Source organism: Eubalaena glacialis, chromosome 8 (genome assembly GCF_028564815.1).
Source record: "Eubalaena glacialis isolate mEubGla1 chromosome 8, mEubGla1.1.hap2.+ XY, whole genome shotgun sequence".
In the NCBI taxonomy this organism is placed as follows: domain Eukaryota; kingdom Metazoa; phylum Chordata; class Mammalia; order Artiodactyla; family Balaenidae; genus Eubalaena; species Eubalaena glacialis.
Genome location: NC_083723.1, coordinates 112,928,381 through 112,945,625, shown reverse-complemented (window position 1 = coordinate 112,945,625; position 17,245 = coordinate 112,928,381). Strand labels below are relative to the sequence as shown.

General features: G+C 40.5%; 1 protein-coding gene across 1 annotated transcript in view; it reads left to right on the top strand.

Moving 5' to 3' along the window:
- Positions 1-17,245, top strand: part of DGKI (diacylglycerol kinase iota) — a 452,274-nt gene that overhangs the window by 197,596 nt on the left and 237,433 nt on the right. Inside the window, exons 4-6 of the mRNA XM_061198082.1 lie at positions 4,981-5,055; positions 6,432-6,488; positions 13,740-13,805. Of these exons, the coding sequence (XP_061054065.1) occupies positions 4,981-5,055; positions 6,432-6,488; positions 13,740-13,805 (198 nt within the window). The remainder of the gene's footprint in view (positions 1-4,980; positions 5,056-6,431; positions 6,489-13,739; positions 13,806-17,245) is intronic.

Sequence of the window (17,245 nt, the reverse complement as noted above, 5' to 3'; positions counted from 1 at the left end):
CTGCACTTCACCGAGCAGTCCTTTCACCCCACCCTTGGAGAGGAAGAAAAGGATAGCCTTGCCTGGGTCCTGTTGCCCCGTCTCCCCCTTCCATCACGGTGCCCCTGTAGACTGAGCTTTGTGTCCAGAAGGGAGGATAACATTCTTCTTGCCCCACTTGCTGTTTCTCCTTTGCCTAACTCCCAGCGCTCAGCTTCTATTTCTCACCATGATTCTTCTGACGTGGGAAAGGTGAGGAGGCTGAGAATTACTGGGAAGAAGACAGCTGGCGGGGAGTCTGAGTTAGGAAGCTCATCCCACCAGCCTCATCCAGCCCTCTTTTCCTGACTTTTCACCACTCGGCGCTCCATCCTTTCCTTCCCCTAGTGCCTTCTGTGCCCCCTTCCCCACTCCCAGGATGGTTGGGTTTCTGCCTGGAGCCCCTTCCCTGGCCATGCATCCTTTTGTCACTGTGGCCTTATGATAAGGGCGGGGCTGATGGAAGCAGTGCTTCCTTGCACTGGGTCTGTGAGCCCATGTCTGGGAACTCTGTCTGCAGTGAGATGCTGCCAGGCCCATACTTCTGTGTGGCCAGCCGCAGGCTCTGGCCCTGAGGTCTCCTGAGACAGGCGGCCAAGAAAGGGTTGCCATGTCGGCTCTGGAGACTAAATATTTCCTCCTCCTTCTCCGCTTCTGATCTCTGGTGATTAAACCTGTGTGTGTGTGTGTGTGTGTGTGTGTGTGTGTGTGTGTGTGTGTGTGTGTGTCTGTTGCGGGGAGGGTGGTGTCCTTAAGAATACAGTGGGAGAGGTGGGGTCAGAGGCAGGATAACTTGACCATCTTCAGGGAAAAATGAGATTTGGTGTGTGCTTATTGGGAAGGGGCTCAGCCAGCCTTGTTGTACATGCTTCTTGGGGTCAAACTTCAGACTATTAGGGGTGGCATTCAATTTAAGTTTCCTTGGGCAGCAAGGAGGCCTTGACCTGTCAGAAATCATAAACCTGTGAAACTAGGTTTCCCTTTCTTTCTCCTACCCTTTCCTTCCCTCCCTCTCTTCTTTCTCTCTCTTTCTATCAAACGTTGTTAACTACTACCAGATATTCATTGCTACTTAGCAGAAATCACATCTCTTGTTCAAAGGAAGAACATATAACTTGCTTGGTGGTACATATGGATCAGGGACTTATGACCAAAGGAAGTGGGTAGGTGGGATAGGATTAGATATTAAACTGTTTCTCAGGGACAATTATATACTTTCTACCACTGCTTGCCTCTGGTCCTTTTGTCCACGCTCCAGCTTCCATCCCCAGAGCCAGTGGTCTAAGGCTGTGACAGTTTTACTTCCATACTTGTTATGAGCTGAAGTTTGGTGAGGAACTGTCACTGCTTGGAATGCCAACAGTGCCCACAGCACGGGAAACATATAGGGGCCAAGTCAGAACTTTGAGTGTGTTCTCTTACAATCACTGTTAGGTCTGCTGGTTAGGTTACGCCCACCATGCTAAAGCATAGCATATCATTCACTGTGTCATTATTATATAAGTAAATTATGATCGGTGTATAATGGGATATAATCTATGTTATAGCCTATGTTGTCTTAGTTTTCACAGATGTGCCCCCTCCACTAGTTTTTACAGATGTGACACACACACACACACAATTACAAATTAATGGATTTCCTTTGACAAAATCAGGAAACCCTTAGTAAGGACACTGAGGTTACTTGATATTTGAAGCAGTGAGCCTAATTGGCCTTTAAATTCATTGATGAGAGTGAATTATTAAACTTTTATAATGTTAATTTTTAAGCATGTTTGGGTCCCAGGCCATATTTATTTTTAAAATTGTATCTTTGTGCTAGGTTCTATAACAGCTATGTCCCGCTATGAAGAATAACAACTAACCTGCTGACTTAATTTTAATGACTTTTCTTGCTTTATCATTTTTCACAGTGAAGGAAGTATTGACTTAAGAGTTTTTAAAGAAAAAGTGAGTAGTTACAGTATTGAGAATGTCTAGATTCCTGTGTTTTATCTTTATATTTAGTTTAAATCTTGCAAATAAAAATTGGAACATAACCAAGCATGAACTGAGCAGTTTCTGCCCAGAAGCTTATTATCCAGCTGCTTCAAATAACTTTAACTAATTAAAACATAGTCATAAACCAAGAAGTCAGCAGTTGAGACTTCTGATGCATTGGAGCAGTTTTCATCAGTTGAGAAACTAAAATCCATGTATTTTTTCTACTATGGAAGAAGACCTGAGGCCTTCATTCAGAATTTATTCACTTAATTTTGCATGTGATTATAGACCTCAATTATCTGATTTATCAGATTATAAGGTGTTTAGAAGCTGTCATTTAAGAAATTGAGGGCAACTGAAGTCAGGCACAATAACATTGAAAGGCTATCTAGCCTGATAGAAAGACAGGAAGCAGAAAAATGACTGTTCTTTGTAGTAAAATACATAATGTTGTAGTGATTATAAAGAAAAATTCAGATTCTGGTTTTATATATTCTGCCTCAGAAGGCATAGAAGCATGCCTTATGAGGGCCTTTTAAAATTTAACATTGTTTAAATAAAATTAGTTTTATAACATAAAGCACTTTTCTTCATATATTATCATCTGTAGAACATTGCACTTGAATTATTACACATGAATGATATCGGTGTAGATACATGTTACCCTAGGAAGCTGAGAGAGGACAGTCTTAAGCCACAGGTTCTCAAACTCTTCCAGGCAAGATCCCTATTCAAAGGAGATTCTGACTTGGAATCCAGATGGAAAACAAGGCAAGGAAGAAGGGGTATTCTGGCTTCAGCGAGTGCACATTTGTCCCTTCCCACCATCCCCGGTGACTCCGTAGGAGCCTCATGGAGCCCTTGGAGCTCTGCAGACCCCAATGCAGAGCACATGGTCAAGCACAAGGCTAGACCAGGGCAGGAGTTACTGGTAAGGAAGGAGGTTTTTCAGGCGGCCTTAAATAAGCCCATCAGTGGTTGCTACTGTGAGAGTGTTGCTTTGCTTGCCTGCAGTGAAATCTGCTAGGGGTTTAGTGGATAATGAGCAGAATGAAATCAACTCCTGGGCACCAACCACTATAGCTCTTGAGCAACGGGACTGACTCGGGAGCCCCACGCATTTGCTGCGGGTGGTGCTAAAGCCGTGATCCCCACCAGGAGATCCAGAACAAACAGGAGAGCTACAGTAGCTTGCTTCGCATGGGCGCTTAGCTCACGAAAATTTGCAAACCTAGTATTTTATTATTGTTGCCTTGAGCGATGCTGCCATTGCTGGTGCTGCTACTGGTACTTGTCACTCTTCTTGTTCTCCCTCCCCATCTCCCACCCCTTCCCCTTCCTCCCCACCTCCCCCCACTTTCTTTTTAGTAGTAGAGCCAAGACACTTTTCAGTAGTGTGGCTAGATGCTTGGATTTCCCTTATCCTCCTTTTTGGCAAAATCAATGGATTGCCAAGCTTACATAAGGTTACCGACCATGTTCTTTCCTCAGGCAGAGGAAAGCCAAGAGTGATGAAAGCGTTTGCAAGCAGGGTACCTAAACCTTAGTCAGTGGGTATCAAGACGATGCGTGTTGTTGCTGCGGTACTGACTGCAGTGTTCTGGATGCTTGGTTGGTGGCTGCTGGCACTGTGGAGACTCCGTGTTGAATGGGTAGAACCACCAAGGAGGTGGGAGGCTGCAGTTTCTTTCCTGATTCTGCGCCTTCCCAGGTGCTGGTTTGCAGTCCTTCCAGGCTCCTTGGTAGCAGCCACACTTCAATTTTTGGCTTAAAAATCCTATCTCAGTAGGGGAAGCCAGTCCTCAGTAGGGGAAGCTGAGTCTTGTATCTTTCTTAAGGACAGGGACTTTGGGCTTTTCACACTCGGATGCTTTGATGGGCTGGGTCACAGATTGGCTTTGTTATAATAAGTTTCTTTCAGTGCTCAGACCCCCAAATTATTCCTGCAGATCCGCCTTTTAGCCTGTTCTCCATAGAGAGACCTGAGCATTTCTAGCTCAGATTTTACATGGCACCGTCAGCATTGAATCGAGATTTCCACCCCTTTCTCTCTCTCCCTGCTGCTTGTTTTTTATTGTTAGAAAAAAGATAAACCTCAGAGAATATTTTTATTGTGAATTTTAACTGGTACTGACTGTCAGGGAGGCCAAACTGTCTATGCTTTTAAGCATGAGCCTAGTATTAGATTAATTGGCCCTGCTGTGCTCTAATTATATGACCTTGGGCACATCCCTTGCTGGGCCTCAGTTTTCTCATCTGTAAAATGGCAGTAAGAATAGTATCTATTTATTAGGGTGGTGAGGATTAAATGAGTTACTATCTGTGAGGTGCTTACAAGAATACCTGGCACATAGAAAGTGCTAAATTCATCTTAGCTGCTTTTGCTGTTACTGGGCTGCTGCTGCTATGATGATGGTGATGATGGTGATAAGGATGGTGACTTGTAAAAGTTAAATTTGTCTTCTTACTTTCCAGAAGATTTGGGCAGAAACCAAGTAGCTTTGTATAGATTTGTGCTGGGAATAAAAGTCCAAGGGGATGGCCCCTTGAAATGTAGACTGTTTGGCTGTAGGGAAACAGTGCTTGTTTTGAACCTAGACCTGTGTTGGAATGTTGGCCCTACCCCTTAACTATTAGAGTAAACGTGAAAAATAATAGGATAATAATGCCTACAATGTTAGGTTATGAAACTAAGAAAAAAACAGAATAAAGAGCTTGGTTCATAGTATATACTCAGCATACAGCAGCTAGTATAATTCTATTTTAAAGAGAAAATCTTAGGCCACCCTCAGTCATGGATATGAAGTGACTTGGTAGGTCAGAGTACTATTGCTGAAGTTTGTCTGATTATTGAATGTTTATGATGAGTTTTAAATTGGTTTACGTTTGCTTCATTTATGTATACTCTCTTTACTACCAGGGAGCTCTTCAGAACAGACCGTTAACATTTCTTCTTGTCTTTTGAATTGTCTGTTGTAGAAATCAGCTCTCAGGAGGAAGTGTGCGGTCTGTAAGATCGTCGTCCACACCGCCTGCATCGAACAGCTAGAAAAGGTGAGACAGCGCCACCTGCTGCAATTTTTGCTACCCTGCAAGTGTTTGGACTTCAAAGACCAGGTGTCAGTTTCCATTTTCTACTTTTTGAAAACAATGCTCTTTTAAAAACCTGGAAGTCCAACATTATCACCAGATTAATAATGAAAGGATGGAAGGACAATGCTTAAGTTTCATTCACTTTATTGTTTGCTGAGGTAGAATTTGATATCATTTTATGTTGATTCTTAGGAAAAGGAATAATAAGGTTAGAGAGAAAAGCCTCACGTGTACTAATTTTCTTCACAATAACAAACGTTGTTATTCACCCATGGGATTTTCCACAAGATGTTTCGTATTAAAGAAAAAAAATTCCATAGCTCTTTAAAATCACTGTTTAGACATGTCTGACCTTTGTAAGTTTACTTCTTTCTAAATTGGCTACAAGGGAGAGAGCCGGGCCAGAAGCTCAGTTCCTTGCTTTGAGCAGCGTTCCTGCTTACACAGCATTAATGTGTGGGAGGGGCTGGAAGCGACATTCTGGTGGTGTCTTTCCTCCAGAGGAAGTGGATTCTGCAGAGTCCATTTATCTGTCATCGGGGCCAAGGGAAAGGCTCCAGCAGTGAGTTCTCTGCTGTCCTCTTTCTTCCATGCCTCCTGCTCCTTTTCCACGTGGGATTCTCTGTGCGTTATCTCTCTTGAGCTGCCATGTGTAAATGTATTGAAATATTTTAGTCCCCTGTGATATTCATTTAGTTTTACTGACACATTATCAATTGTTGCCAACTGATATTTTGTGGGAATGACTAGTAATATTTTACAATAATTTTATTTTTTGCTGTCCCAACTCCATTTACTCATTTCCTACTTCATTTCTACACTTCTTTCACCTTATCAAGTAGCTAAAGAAGATGTAAATGTACAGGGAGACCTCCCCATCTAAAAGTAAGGGAGTGCTGAATGCTTGAAGAATAATTTTGTGTATTTTTGTGAATCATCTTCATCATATTAAAAATTTCTCAAGTTTGTATTTTCCTACTTTTAAAATCTAAAACACAGCTGGATGATTTCAGCTGCCATATATTTTTCTTCTGCCTCTTTATTATCTCAGTTTCTCAAATTTATGGCGTAAGAGCATTACTGTCTAAAGATACTTTGATTTCATCAGTGAGACTGAAGAGTCATGAATTAGAGATAACAGGATCACTTGGGATTATCTAAGGTGATGATTTCAAAAGACTAAGAATAGTGTAAGACTATGTTCCTTATTCTTTGAGGTTTTTGGTTTTTTTTTTTTTTTCTGTAGTCTCAATATCTGTCACTGTTGGTTTTTTCAGGTAACTCATTCTAGTCGAGTGCTTATCTCTAATATAATATACTTTTTTTTTAAATGACAGATTAATTTCAGATGTAAACCAACATTTCGAGAAGGGGGCTCAAGATCACTGAGAGAAGTAAGTATATCAGAGCTCTAGTTCAAATACCACCTTTTATTTCCCATTGATTCATTGGATTCATAGATATTCACTAGGGATTAAAAAAAGATAAAGTCCATCTCCCTCTATTCGACATCAGTTTCTTTTCGATACATCAACACATACAATCAATAAAATCCCCAAGTCTCTTCAGTGTGTGTCTACTGCCCTTTCTTCTTCTCACAGAATGTATTGGGGAGCTAAGGTCTTATTGAATGGAACTAGAAAGTAGGGGGAGGGGGAGGTGGTAGAATTGAAAAGGTAAGAAAGAAATAACATTTTACTGACTTTTGGTCCATTTTAATTCCTGGAAGAGGTGGCAACTAAACTGAGACCCAAAGGGATGATCTAAGTGAAGGGCGGGGGGTTAGCTAGGAGGTGAGTGACAGCCTTTGAGACAGAACACAGGCACACAAGCACAAAAGTGAGAGGATATATGAGGAAGGCGTGAGACCTGAGAGATAAGCAGGCGCTAGCCCATGAAGGCCCTTGTTAGCAAGGCTGCAAGTTGAATGTCTCATCATCATAGTAATTAGAGGGGGCATTAAACTGTTATAAGCAGAATATATTATTCTGGCTACAGTGTGGAGGGAATGCCATATAGTTCAAGCAATATTGGAAGCATGGAGAAAAAAATAGAGGAACTGTTCTCCTAATCTAGGCAAGAGATAATGGTGATCTGAACTAAGAGTAATACTGAGATGGAGAAAATTGGAGAATATGAATTTGAAGGAAACAGAATTGACAGGATATAGTAACTGGTTGGATTTTGGACACAAAGACAGGGGAGCTCGGAATAAACAAGGGTTCTTCTCTGAAAAAGAAATTAGATGTTGGCAAATGAGTTGCTCTGAGGATGGGGTAGAGAAGTAATGAGTTCAGTTGTAGAACTCTCAAGTTTGAGGTGTCCTGAGGCCCCAACTGGGGATGCCCAACAGAAAGATGAGTGGGTAGACGAGTTTGGAGCTTACGAGGAAGATTGGGCGCTAGAGGTTAGACATTGGTGAATTGTCAGCATATCGAGATAGTAATTAAAGCTACAAGAATAGATGAATGAATGGAATAGGAATTGAAGACGTCTGAGTACAGAGGTGTTAATGACAGTTAATGAAAAAAGACACTGTGAAGAAGAATGATCTCACTGTTACTAATACAAGGAGATTGGGAGAAAACATGGAGAGAGAATAGGCTGGCAGTGGAGGTTTGGAGAGAGATGAAAATATCAAGAGTTGTCCCTGTCAACTGTCCTCTCCCACTGTGCTTGTCTATTGTGTCAGCAAGAGGAAAGTTATGGGTCATATGTAGGGTGAGGAAATCTAAGAAAAATGATAAGGTTGTTTTACCCTCCGTGTCACCCAAATGCGCTATAGCGATGGCCAGGAGATAACTCAGTGATAGCTCAGATGAAGGAGAAATTTTATTTAGGACAGTAGAAGCAACCATTTTGAGTTTTTAAGATGGACTATATGAATTTCTAACCAGGGAATCCATATGTCTACCTTTGGTTCCCTGTCCTTTAATCTCTCTTTTGCTCTCTGGATAGATAATTGTAATTGTATGTGCAGTTTTCTAATGCAAGGATTTTTTGGGTGTGTTTCCAGCAGCTGTTATTATTTCTCTTGCATGAAGCCAGACCCTTTATAAGTGTTTTCAGCGCCTTCCCTTGTCTTCATATCAAGGACTTGCTATTTCTTCCATTCCTACATTTTCAACTCCCCACCTTCCTACTAGATTATTTCCATCAGCATAAACATGCTCTGACAGCTCCCATCTTAAAAAACAAACAAACAAAAATAGTCCTTAACCACAAACTGTGTCTTAACTGTGGCTCCGATTCTTAGCATTGTGTTCAGTGCTAAACTTCCAGAAAGTGTTAACTACGTAAATTGTTTCCAGCGTGTCCCCTTCTAGGCATTTTAACGTGTTCTGATCTGGTTTTTACTCTACCTGTTCACTGAAATTGCTTTTTTAATGTTGCCAATATCTCCTTAATGCCAAATCCATTAGAAAATTTTCTGTTTTTATTCAGTCTTGCAAATGTGTTCAAACTACTCAGTATTTCATCCTTCTTGAAATGCTCTCCTGTCATGACATCTTTCCTAATGTTCCTCTTATTTCACTGGGTAGTCCTTTCATTGCTCACTCCCTGGTATTTGTTGGGTTTAGTACTGGACCATGTTCTGCCTACTGTTGTTGGGAGAGCTCATCCAATCCCTTGGCTTTACATATCATGTCTGGGCTGACAACAGCTAGCTTTCCATTTCCAGCCCACACTTGGAGTTCCATTTGATATGCCCACTGAATGTATCACGGTCATCTCAAATAGAATACATTACAAACTAAACTCTTTATTTCCATCACCATAAAAACAATTTTTTTCAATTCTTTTGTACCTCAGAAAATGAGGTGACTATTGGCCCAGCTCCTCGATCGAGAAAATGGGTGAGGGGGGGTCATAATGATTACTTTTCTCAGGTACTCCTCACAGCTAATTCATTTGCCAGCCCTATCAATTTTATTCATAAAATATATTTCAAACCATCCATTTATCTCCATTTCTGTTGTCAGCGCCTTAGACTAAGACACCATGATCTCTCACTTTTGACCACTACAATAGGTTCTCCAGGATTCTTTAGTTTCCCCCTTCAATCCACCATAATTTAAGAGACTCATCTTTAAAAATGAATGTTGGATTATATCATTTTCCAGCTTAAAACTCTTCAGTGGTTTCCATATCATTTAGAGAAAACCATACCCTTGGCTTTGCGTGAAAAGTCAAAAGTGCTGCGAAGGCTGGACCCAGCCTACCTCTTCCAACCCGTCCAGCTACCACATGGATTTTCTTTCACTTCTTGAGGCATGCATCAAGATATTCCTCACCTTCTGATATTTGTGTGTTTCATTGCTGTACTGGAGATCTCTTTGCATGGCTAGCTGTTTCTTATAGTTAGACCTCAGTTCAACTATCAGCCCCTCAGAGGTCTTCCTTGATGACCACCTCTAAGCAGGCTAGTAGGTTGCACGTTGTTCTTTATCAAAGCACCTTGTTCTACCCTTCAGAGCACTTTGTATGTCATAATTATTTATTACTCATTTGCTTGTTTGTTGCCATCCTCCTATAGTGTAAGCTTTGGGAGATCACTCGTGGAATTTGTCCCAACCTCATTGTACCAGGCAGGATGCAGAGGATGTGATCAATGAATATCTATTTATAAAGGGGCTAATTTCTCCCCAAGTGTCTAAGAACTCTTGGTCTAAGAGGACAGTTTGGAGATGATACTTATGACAAATTATGACCCACGGAGATTCTTAGTTAAGAGGCCTTAGGTAGTTTACTTAATGGAAATGAAAGAAGCAATCACTTTAGAGTTAGTTTGACCTGGCTTCAAAGGACACCTCTGCTTCTTTTCCCCTCGATGGTGTCTCTAGGGCTGGGCTCTGGAACAGGGCTGTTCATCACTGCCCCCTAGGCTTTGTGGGGTGCCTGATACATGGAAATGTTTTAATGAATATTGTTTGGACTCCTCTAAGTTGAATCTTTCTGGCTGGACCTCAGTTTTCTTAGAGATAAGCTGCATGGATTGGGCTATAATTTCTAAGATCCTTTCAGAAGCTCTGTGAATAATACTGTGAATTAAACTGGCTGTTTTTGAAAATAATTGAACAATTGTGTTATGCATTTCTGCTAACAATAGTGACTATAAACCCTGAAATAACAGATCACCGAGATTTTAACACCCATAAGTAATAGCCCTTTCCTTACCCAGTATTTGAAGATGCTATATGAATAATTCAGATTATTGATGAACAATAAAAAGATGTTATGGTGTCAGCAGCCTTGCTTTGCTAGCTTAACAGCAGTGAATCAACACTCATATTTGCAATGTGAAGATCCTGAGTCTAATTTCATTTCAATAATTTGGGAGATATAAATAGTAGTCAAAAGGAAATAGTGTGAAAAATTTAAGTGCTTGGGAAAGAAGGATGATAAAACAGCAGTGATTCTATAGAAATGTTTTTTTTCCCCTAATTGATAAAGACAATGGATGATCCTCCAAAATGGTAACTACACAATTTAATTGTCAAAGAAAGTAGGTTGAGAATTTCATTCAATTCAGCACACATTTATTGGCTTTTACTTTGTTCCAGCTATGTTTAAGCAGCAATAGAAGAAATTTATATCAGGCCTAAGAAGACCTCTGAATAGATGGATACTTGACGTCTCAAATCAGGGCCATAGATTAGAGACAATTACTCAGTTTCTATAGTAGTGCTTTTGTTTGAGTTATTTTATCTGGGCCTTAATTTCCTACCTATTTCCTAGGAAGGATGATATTAAAAATATTTATTTAACAACTTGCAGAGTCATAAATATTTAAATAAACAATTTAAAAATGTTCTCTTTTATTCCTTAAATAAACTAAACTACATGGTATTATAAAAATGTTCTCTTTTATTCCTTAAATAAACTAAACTACATGGTATTATAAAAATGTTCTCTTTTATTCCTTAAATAAACTAAACTACATGGTATTATAAACCTGCTTACCAAACGATGTACGTTGCAGCAGAAATGATTCATCGTCAGTCTTATAATTTCTAAATAATTGTTGATTTGTGGAAACTGCTGGTTTAATCTTTTGATTAGAGCTGTCACTAGCTAAATAATTCCATGAGTCAGCCATGATTTCTCATAGGTAATTGCATCAAATTCTTCCAATGTTTCCCTCCCTAAATTCTTAAATTGAGAGTCATTAGGTGATTTATAATCTCAATAAGCAGAGAATTTCTCTTAACATCAATGATACTGTTCATTCTCCCTCAGCTTCTGCTAAACTAACAGCAATTATAGTAAATTTTTCTATCTCTCATAATACTGCCTGACATTTTGATGTATTCAATATTTCCACTACTGACTGTCATTGAAATCATTTATTGAAGGATCTTGAACCTGATCTTTCAGAGCAGAGGAGAGACACTGCAACACAGTGCTGCCAGCCTGCCTGGGTCTGAATCCTTGCTCTGCCCCTGACATTTGAAGTCGCCACTCTATACCTTAGTTTTGTCATCTGTAAAATGAGGACGATAATGATAATTCAAGTCAAACCCTCTGATAACATTTCCTACAATGATGTGAACTGGGGTAGAGTACAACTAGCAGTTGGCCCCAGGCCTCCCCAGCCCTTATTCTTAAACAGGCAGTGGGCTAAAGTGCTTCTCACTTGAGTGGGTGGAAAGCTGGAGTGGTCCACTTCATCTGTGAAGTAGAGAGATGGAGGGTCCAGTATCATCATCCCCAGTAGAGTTTTTTCACTGACCTGAAGGTATGGATGCTGATAACTGAGCAGGTTTCTGGACTTGCAGCCATAGGCCCCCAAAATTGTTTATATTGATATTTAAGCTTGGACAGACAACTGCCATCAGTGGGGCACAGCCCGGTCTTCTGAGTTTGTGGGAGAACCCAATGGCATCGCCCAAGTAACATGATTTATTTTCAGAAGAGAGCTCCAGAATCTTGGAGACCTGTTATGCCCAAAATTAACATTCTAGTTGCTTAATAATGAGGAGGTAGGAGTGGGCTCCAGTGTTGGGGGGCGGCGGGGGGGGGGTATGGCATCCAGGGAGGAGCCGGGGGATGGTAGGGGCACTAAACTGCAATTTATCAACCAATATAGAAATATTTCAATATTTTACCAACTCGGGGTTTTACTAGTTCTTATCAACTAAACAGCACCTATACTCATGAAAATTCTCATGAAAATTCAAATTATTATTACATGTAAGGCATTTAAAAAAGTGCCTGACAGTGTTAGTAGTCAAGAAATGTTAACTATTATTATTAGCTTCTTTCTGAGAACAATGTAAGAATTGTGTTCTTGTTTCATTAAACTGCCACAGTGTGAAAAGCAAGATAAAAACTAGACTAATTAGTGGGACCATTATGTTTTTTTATATCTTATTATAGTTAAAAGACCATTATTCTTCCAGGAGCTTTGTTTAGTTTTAATTTAACTTGGTTTGACGTTAGGAAGAGAAATAGAGGTGGCACTTTGGAATTGATAATGCTAATGCTTGTTAGAGGTATCTTTGTCACTCTGAATTTCATGCCTTGATATAACATTTTTTTTTCTCGACACTGATCTGTTTCCTGTGTCCCTCTGTACTTAGAACAATGCCTGGATAGTAGGCATTTGGTAAGTATTTGTTGAAAGACTGAATATATGGTAAAGGGCCTATTTTAAAGGGAAAGTATGGATTGTGGCCTGACAATACGCATGTTAATTTCAGGTAAAGTATGTTTTCTCAGAAAAGGGCAGGAGAAAAACATTAGCAAATATTTTAGGTGTATTGGCCTAAGAGAGGTGAGTTGTATGGAAGTTATTAGGGTTTACCTGTACCATTAGGCCTGAAGACCACCTTCTCTCTTGTAAAGTATCCCAACAGCTGGGGTGACGGGTGCTTCTATTTGGGAGGAAAAGGACCTTCCATGTTTCCTACAGCTCAAGCCAAGAATAGACCTTGGAAGCTGATCTCATTCAGGTTATCCAAGGACAGTTTAAATACAACCTCATTGCAGAATTTCGCGATATGCCCACATCTCTTGTCTTTGTCATCAATTTCCTTCAGCTTTTCTCTTCCTTCACTTTTGCTAGTGAAAAACTGTCACCATGTAAGTCCCAAATCAGGAGATCTATTTCTTTCTGAGAATTTAATTTCTTTAAGTTCTTTCTGACTCAAATGTTTAGTACAGTGCCTGCCTGGCATTTATAAAGCATTAAATACATATTTGTTTTAAAAAATTGGATGTCTTTGTCCTTCTCTCCTTCACCTTCTCATTTCTTTAAGGATATTTCTTTTACCTGCCTCAGTTACCCACCCTCCCCCCCCCGCCCCAGCCCAAGGTCACAAATCTGCACAATGTTTTACTAGACGGAAAGCAGAGTAACGGGAATTCATTATGGCCATTTGTTACCAGGAAGCCGCAGAGGGAGGGCATGATTAATGGTTTCTACAGATACGAAAGGTCACTGAGGATGGAGACTTGGCTTCATTTTCCCAAGTGGGTTCATGTTTATTGTTAAACAAATCACACATACACATATTTGTTTTTGTGCTTAGATGGGCTTAGATGATTGTTCGCGGAAATCTTTATTCTTAAAACATTAAAAAAAAACCTAAGATTGGAGTTTGCGAATTGAAACATGTTTATTTACTTTTGTTTTCCCACAGAATTTTGTGCGTCATCACTGGGTACACAGGCGTCGGCAGGAGGGAAAATGTAAGCAGTGTGGTAAGGTAAGGGGCCTGCACCCCACGGTCATCGCAGGAGGCTCCTCAGGCCTTGGCAAGCACCCAAGGTAGATGAGTCCAGTCACCCGGATCCAGGGCTCAGGACGTCCCTTCCTTTCCCAAAGGCCTCCCTTCTCTAGGTCCCCTTCCCTTAAGAGGTGTTTTATTTGTTCTAGAACTCACTCAAGAAGCAGTGTTCTCCATACAAGGAATTAGCACGTTTTAAGAGAGATGGATGGACTTTTACAGTGAATTTCATTGCGGATAGTTTAAAAAAAGGATACTTCCTATTTTGTTAAAACTCCCTCCTGAGGACTGCTGGCCCATCATACTTCTTTGAACACCAACAGAAAATCAGTAGGTTGATGAGCGATACTACTTGTGTTGATATGTTATGGTTGAGCAGAACTGGGTAGAAAGACAACATGGAAGCAGGAAATGTGTTGCTCTCTTGGGATATTATCCAATTCCTGGAAAGAGATGCCCTTCTCATATGTGGTGATTTATGTCTACTCTCTAAGTGTGACTGGCTACAGGCCCCTCAGGGTGCAGGGCCACTTGGAAGAGTGAGGTGGGGATCTGACAGCTGCATGCTCTGTAGATTCCATGTTATTGACCCTAACAGGTTTGGATTATGGCTTTTTCAATGTACAGAGATCTACTTTAGGAATGAAAGGATCCTCAGAGAAAGTTAAACTGGTGGTGAATCCTACTACAAAGATTTTTTTAAAAAAATTACATAGGTGTAGGCTGGTCTCAATAAAGGAAAGTTTTGATTTGGTAGAGAGCAAGATAATTTGGGAGAGTATATTCCTCATCAGTTCATTTCTAATTTGTTTATTTATTCACGTGACTCTTTTGGGTCAAGCACTAGGGTGAGCTGACCAGTATGGCATTTTTGACAATAGAAGGAGGCAAGGAAGTTTTGGCTGCCTGAGTAGTGTTGAGGGCGAGTGAGACATGGAAAAAGTTTGATTAATGTTGCTGTTTCCCCAGTGCCTGAAAGGGAAATATGCTGTAGCCATTGGTTACCAAGCTCTTCTTTGGAAGGTGGCACACTTTAGTCTCAAGGGTATGGGCCTCCATTATAACTGGTATTATCTCCTCCAGTTCAACACAGTGACTCTCAGCTGGTTCCTTTCTAGCCTGGAAAGAGGACAGGCAAAATAGGTTAAAAGGGGGAGGAGGTAAAAAGAAGAGGAGGAGGGAGGGAGAGAGGAGGAGTTGAAAGTTGCTTACCAGCCATTTTACACGGCTGGGAAAAAGGAGGTCAGCCCTCTACCCTCACATGACCTCCCTTCACTGGCTCCGTCTACTCCTTCCCTGTCTGCTGTTGCCCTAGGGCTTATGGATTTTCTCTTACTTAGTGGATTGTAGACTGTCTACAACTTCCCCAAAAGAATGTGTGCATGTGTATGCGTAAGAGAGAAGAAACAGGTAGGCATGGCCAATTTTGAGGTCAGAGATGTGCACAGTAGGAAGGATCTGGATGAACAGGTTCTTCGCTTTGGAGAAAATACCTTCACTGGACAGCCTAGTAGCTGGCACCGCCTCAGCAACTTTCAAGCCATAATAGATTTGGAGGAATTTTATTAAAAGAAAATCAATAAGCATTATATACCTTGCGACAAGTATTCCCTAGCGTCGTATTTCACTCCCTTTTCTGGCTTGTCTTCTGTTGGCGTGCTCAACCAAAGGGGGAGAGCTGGACACCCTGTACTCTGAGTTGCTGCGACCATGTCTCTCTTCCTGCCCAGTGTCCCCAGGCAGGCATCTCAGAGCACTCACAGCTCGCTGGTTGTCACAGCTCTCCACGGGGAAATCTGTGAGCCCAGCTCTTCACATAGAGTTCCCATAATATGGTATTGTTATATTCATGGCCTGTGTTTATAATCCAGCTGCTTATGGATTCTCAGAGACTCAAGCAATTGTGGCATGTGATGGTCTTAAACCTGTGTCTCCTTGCTGGATAATAAATAACCCTTCTTTGGAGCCTGGCTTCTCCCCTGGATTAGAGGAAGACTAGTGAGTGACTCTCTTTCCATTTGCAGATTAAGGGATTGAAGATTCATTTCAGACTTTGGTGCTATGCATAGTTTTCATCAGTACAGTTGGTTGTACATTCTTACATATCCAGAGATTTCTAAACCATTCCGCATACACACACACACACACACACACACACACACACACACACACACAGACTTCTATACACATTATTCCATAATTTATCCATTGGGATGGGGTAAAAAATACTTTACTTAGCAAAAAAAATGTTTAAACCAGTGGTTTGAAAACTTTTGGGGTTATTAGTGAGTGTTTATGGTTAAGAGTATTTGTGGTTTCACTTTCTACTTTTTAGAATCAACAGTAAATATTTGAGACTAATTAGAGACTAATTTTCTCTCAAGCCTTGAATATGCATTTGGCTGAGTGTGTGTGTCATATAATGAATATCAGATAGACAGCTCGTGATTCAATCGCTCAGTTGCTTTAACATTCACTGACTACCAGGCTGCCATGTTTATGACCATCACGTGGTTTTACATTGTTTTCGTTCATAGTCCTACATTATGAAAGAGTTAAGGTCCAGGCAGAAAAGAGCTGTCACACTCAAATTATGTAATTTGATAAGTGTTTAATAAAGAGAATATTTAAAATGTGTGAGCAGAAAAGAAACTACAAGGGATAGTGAAAAACTCGAGGCTAGTAACAGCAGGGATCTGTGGTCAAGCCAAGTCTAAAGCGGTCACGAGATTAAGTCATGAGACTTAGCCAGCCTGAGGTGATCTACCAGCTGGGGGAATAAATATCCCAACTTCACTCACCTTCAGTCTCTAGTGGCCAAACCCAATAGAAACCAGAACACAAGGGACATTGTTGAGGCAATCCATAAAAGTTAACTTTTTACAACAGGACACAGGGTAGAGAAAGATGGAGAGTGGATCCAGAGGGACAGTGGGATTGATCCAGCCCATATTTAGTGTAAATCTATACTTGGCCAATGGTTAAAAGCAAGCTGCATACTTATTCTGCAAACGTACCTCTTTACTGATCTTCACCACATCTACACATTGCATTCATTCAATCGAGATTTATTCAACACTGAGTTATCCCTAGTAGTACTGTAAAAAAATCAATATGCAAAGAAAAAAGATAGTCATGATTATAGCTAATTTGACCTTTCATTTTTAAAGGAACCATCCAAACCCAGCAGTATGGCAATTGTGGAAATATGCTTGTCAATTGCAACTTGAAATTTTATCTTTTATTTCTTCATTTGGAAACATATGTAAAAGTTATAAAATAAACGAGCTGATTTTTTAAAACTTAAAAATTTTAAATTTCAAACATCAAATCATGAAAGCAGTTTTTAACACAACAACACATAGTCTAACTTTGGTCTACATTTCTGATGTCTTCCAATTTCCTAACCAAACATGCCA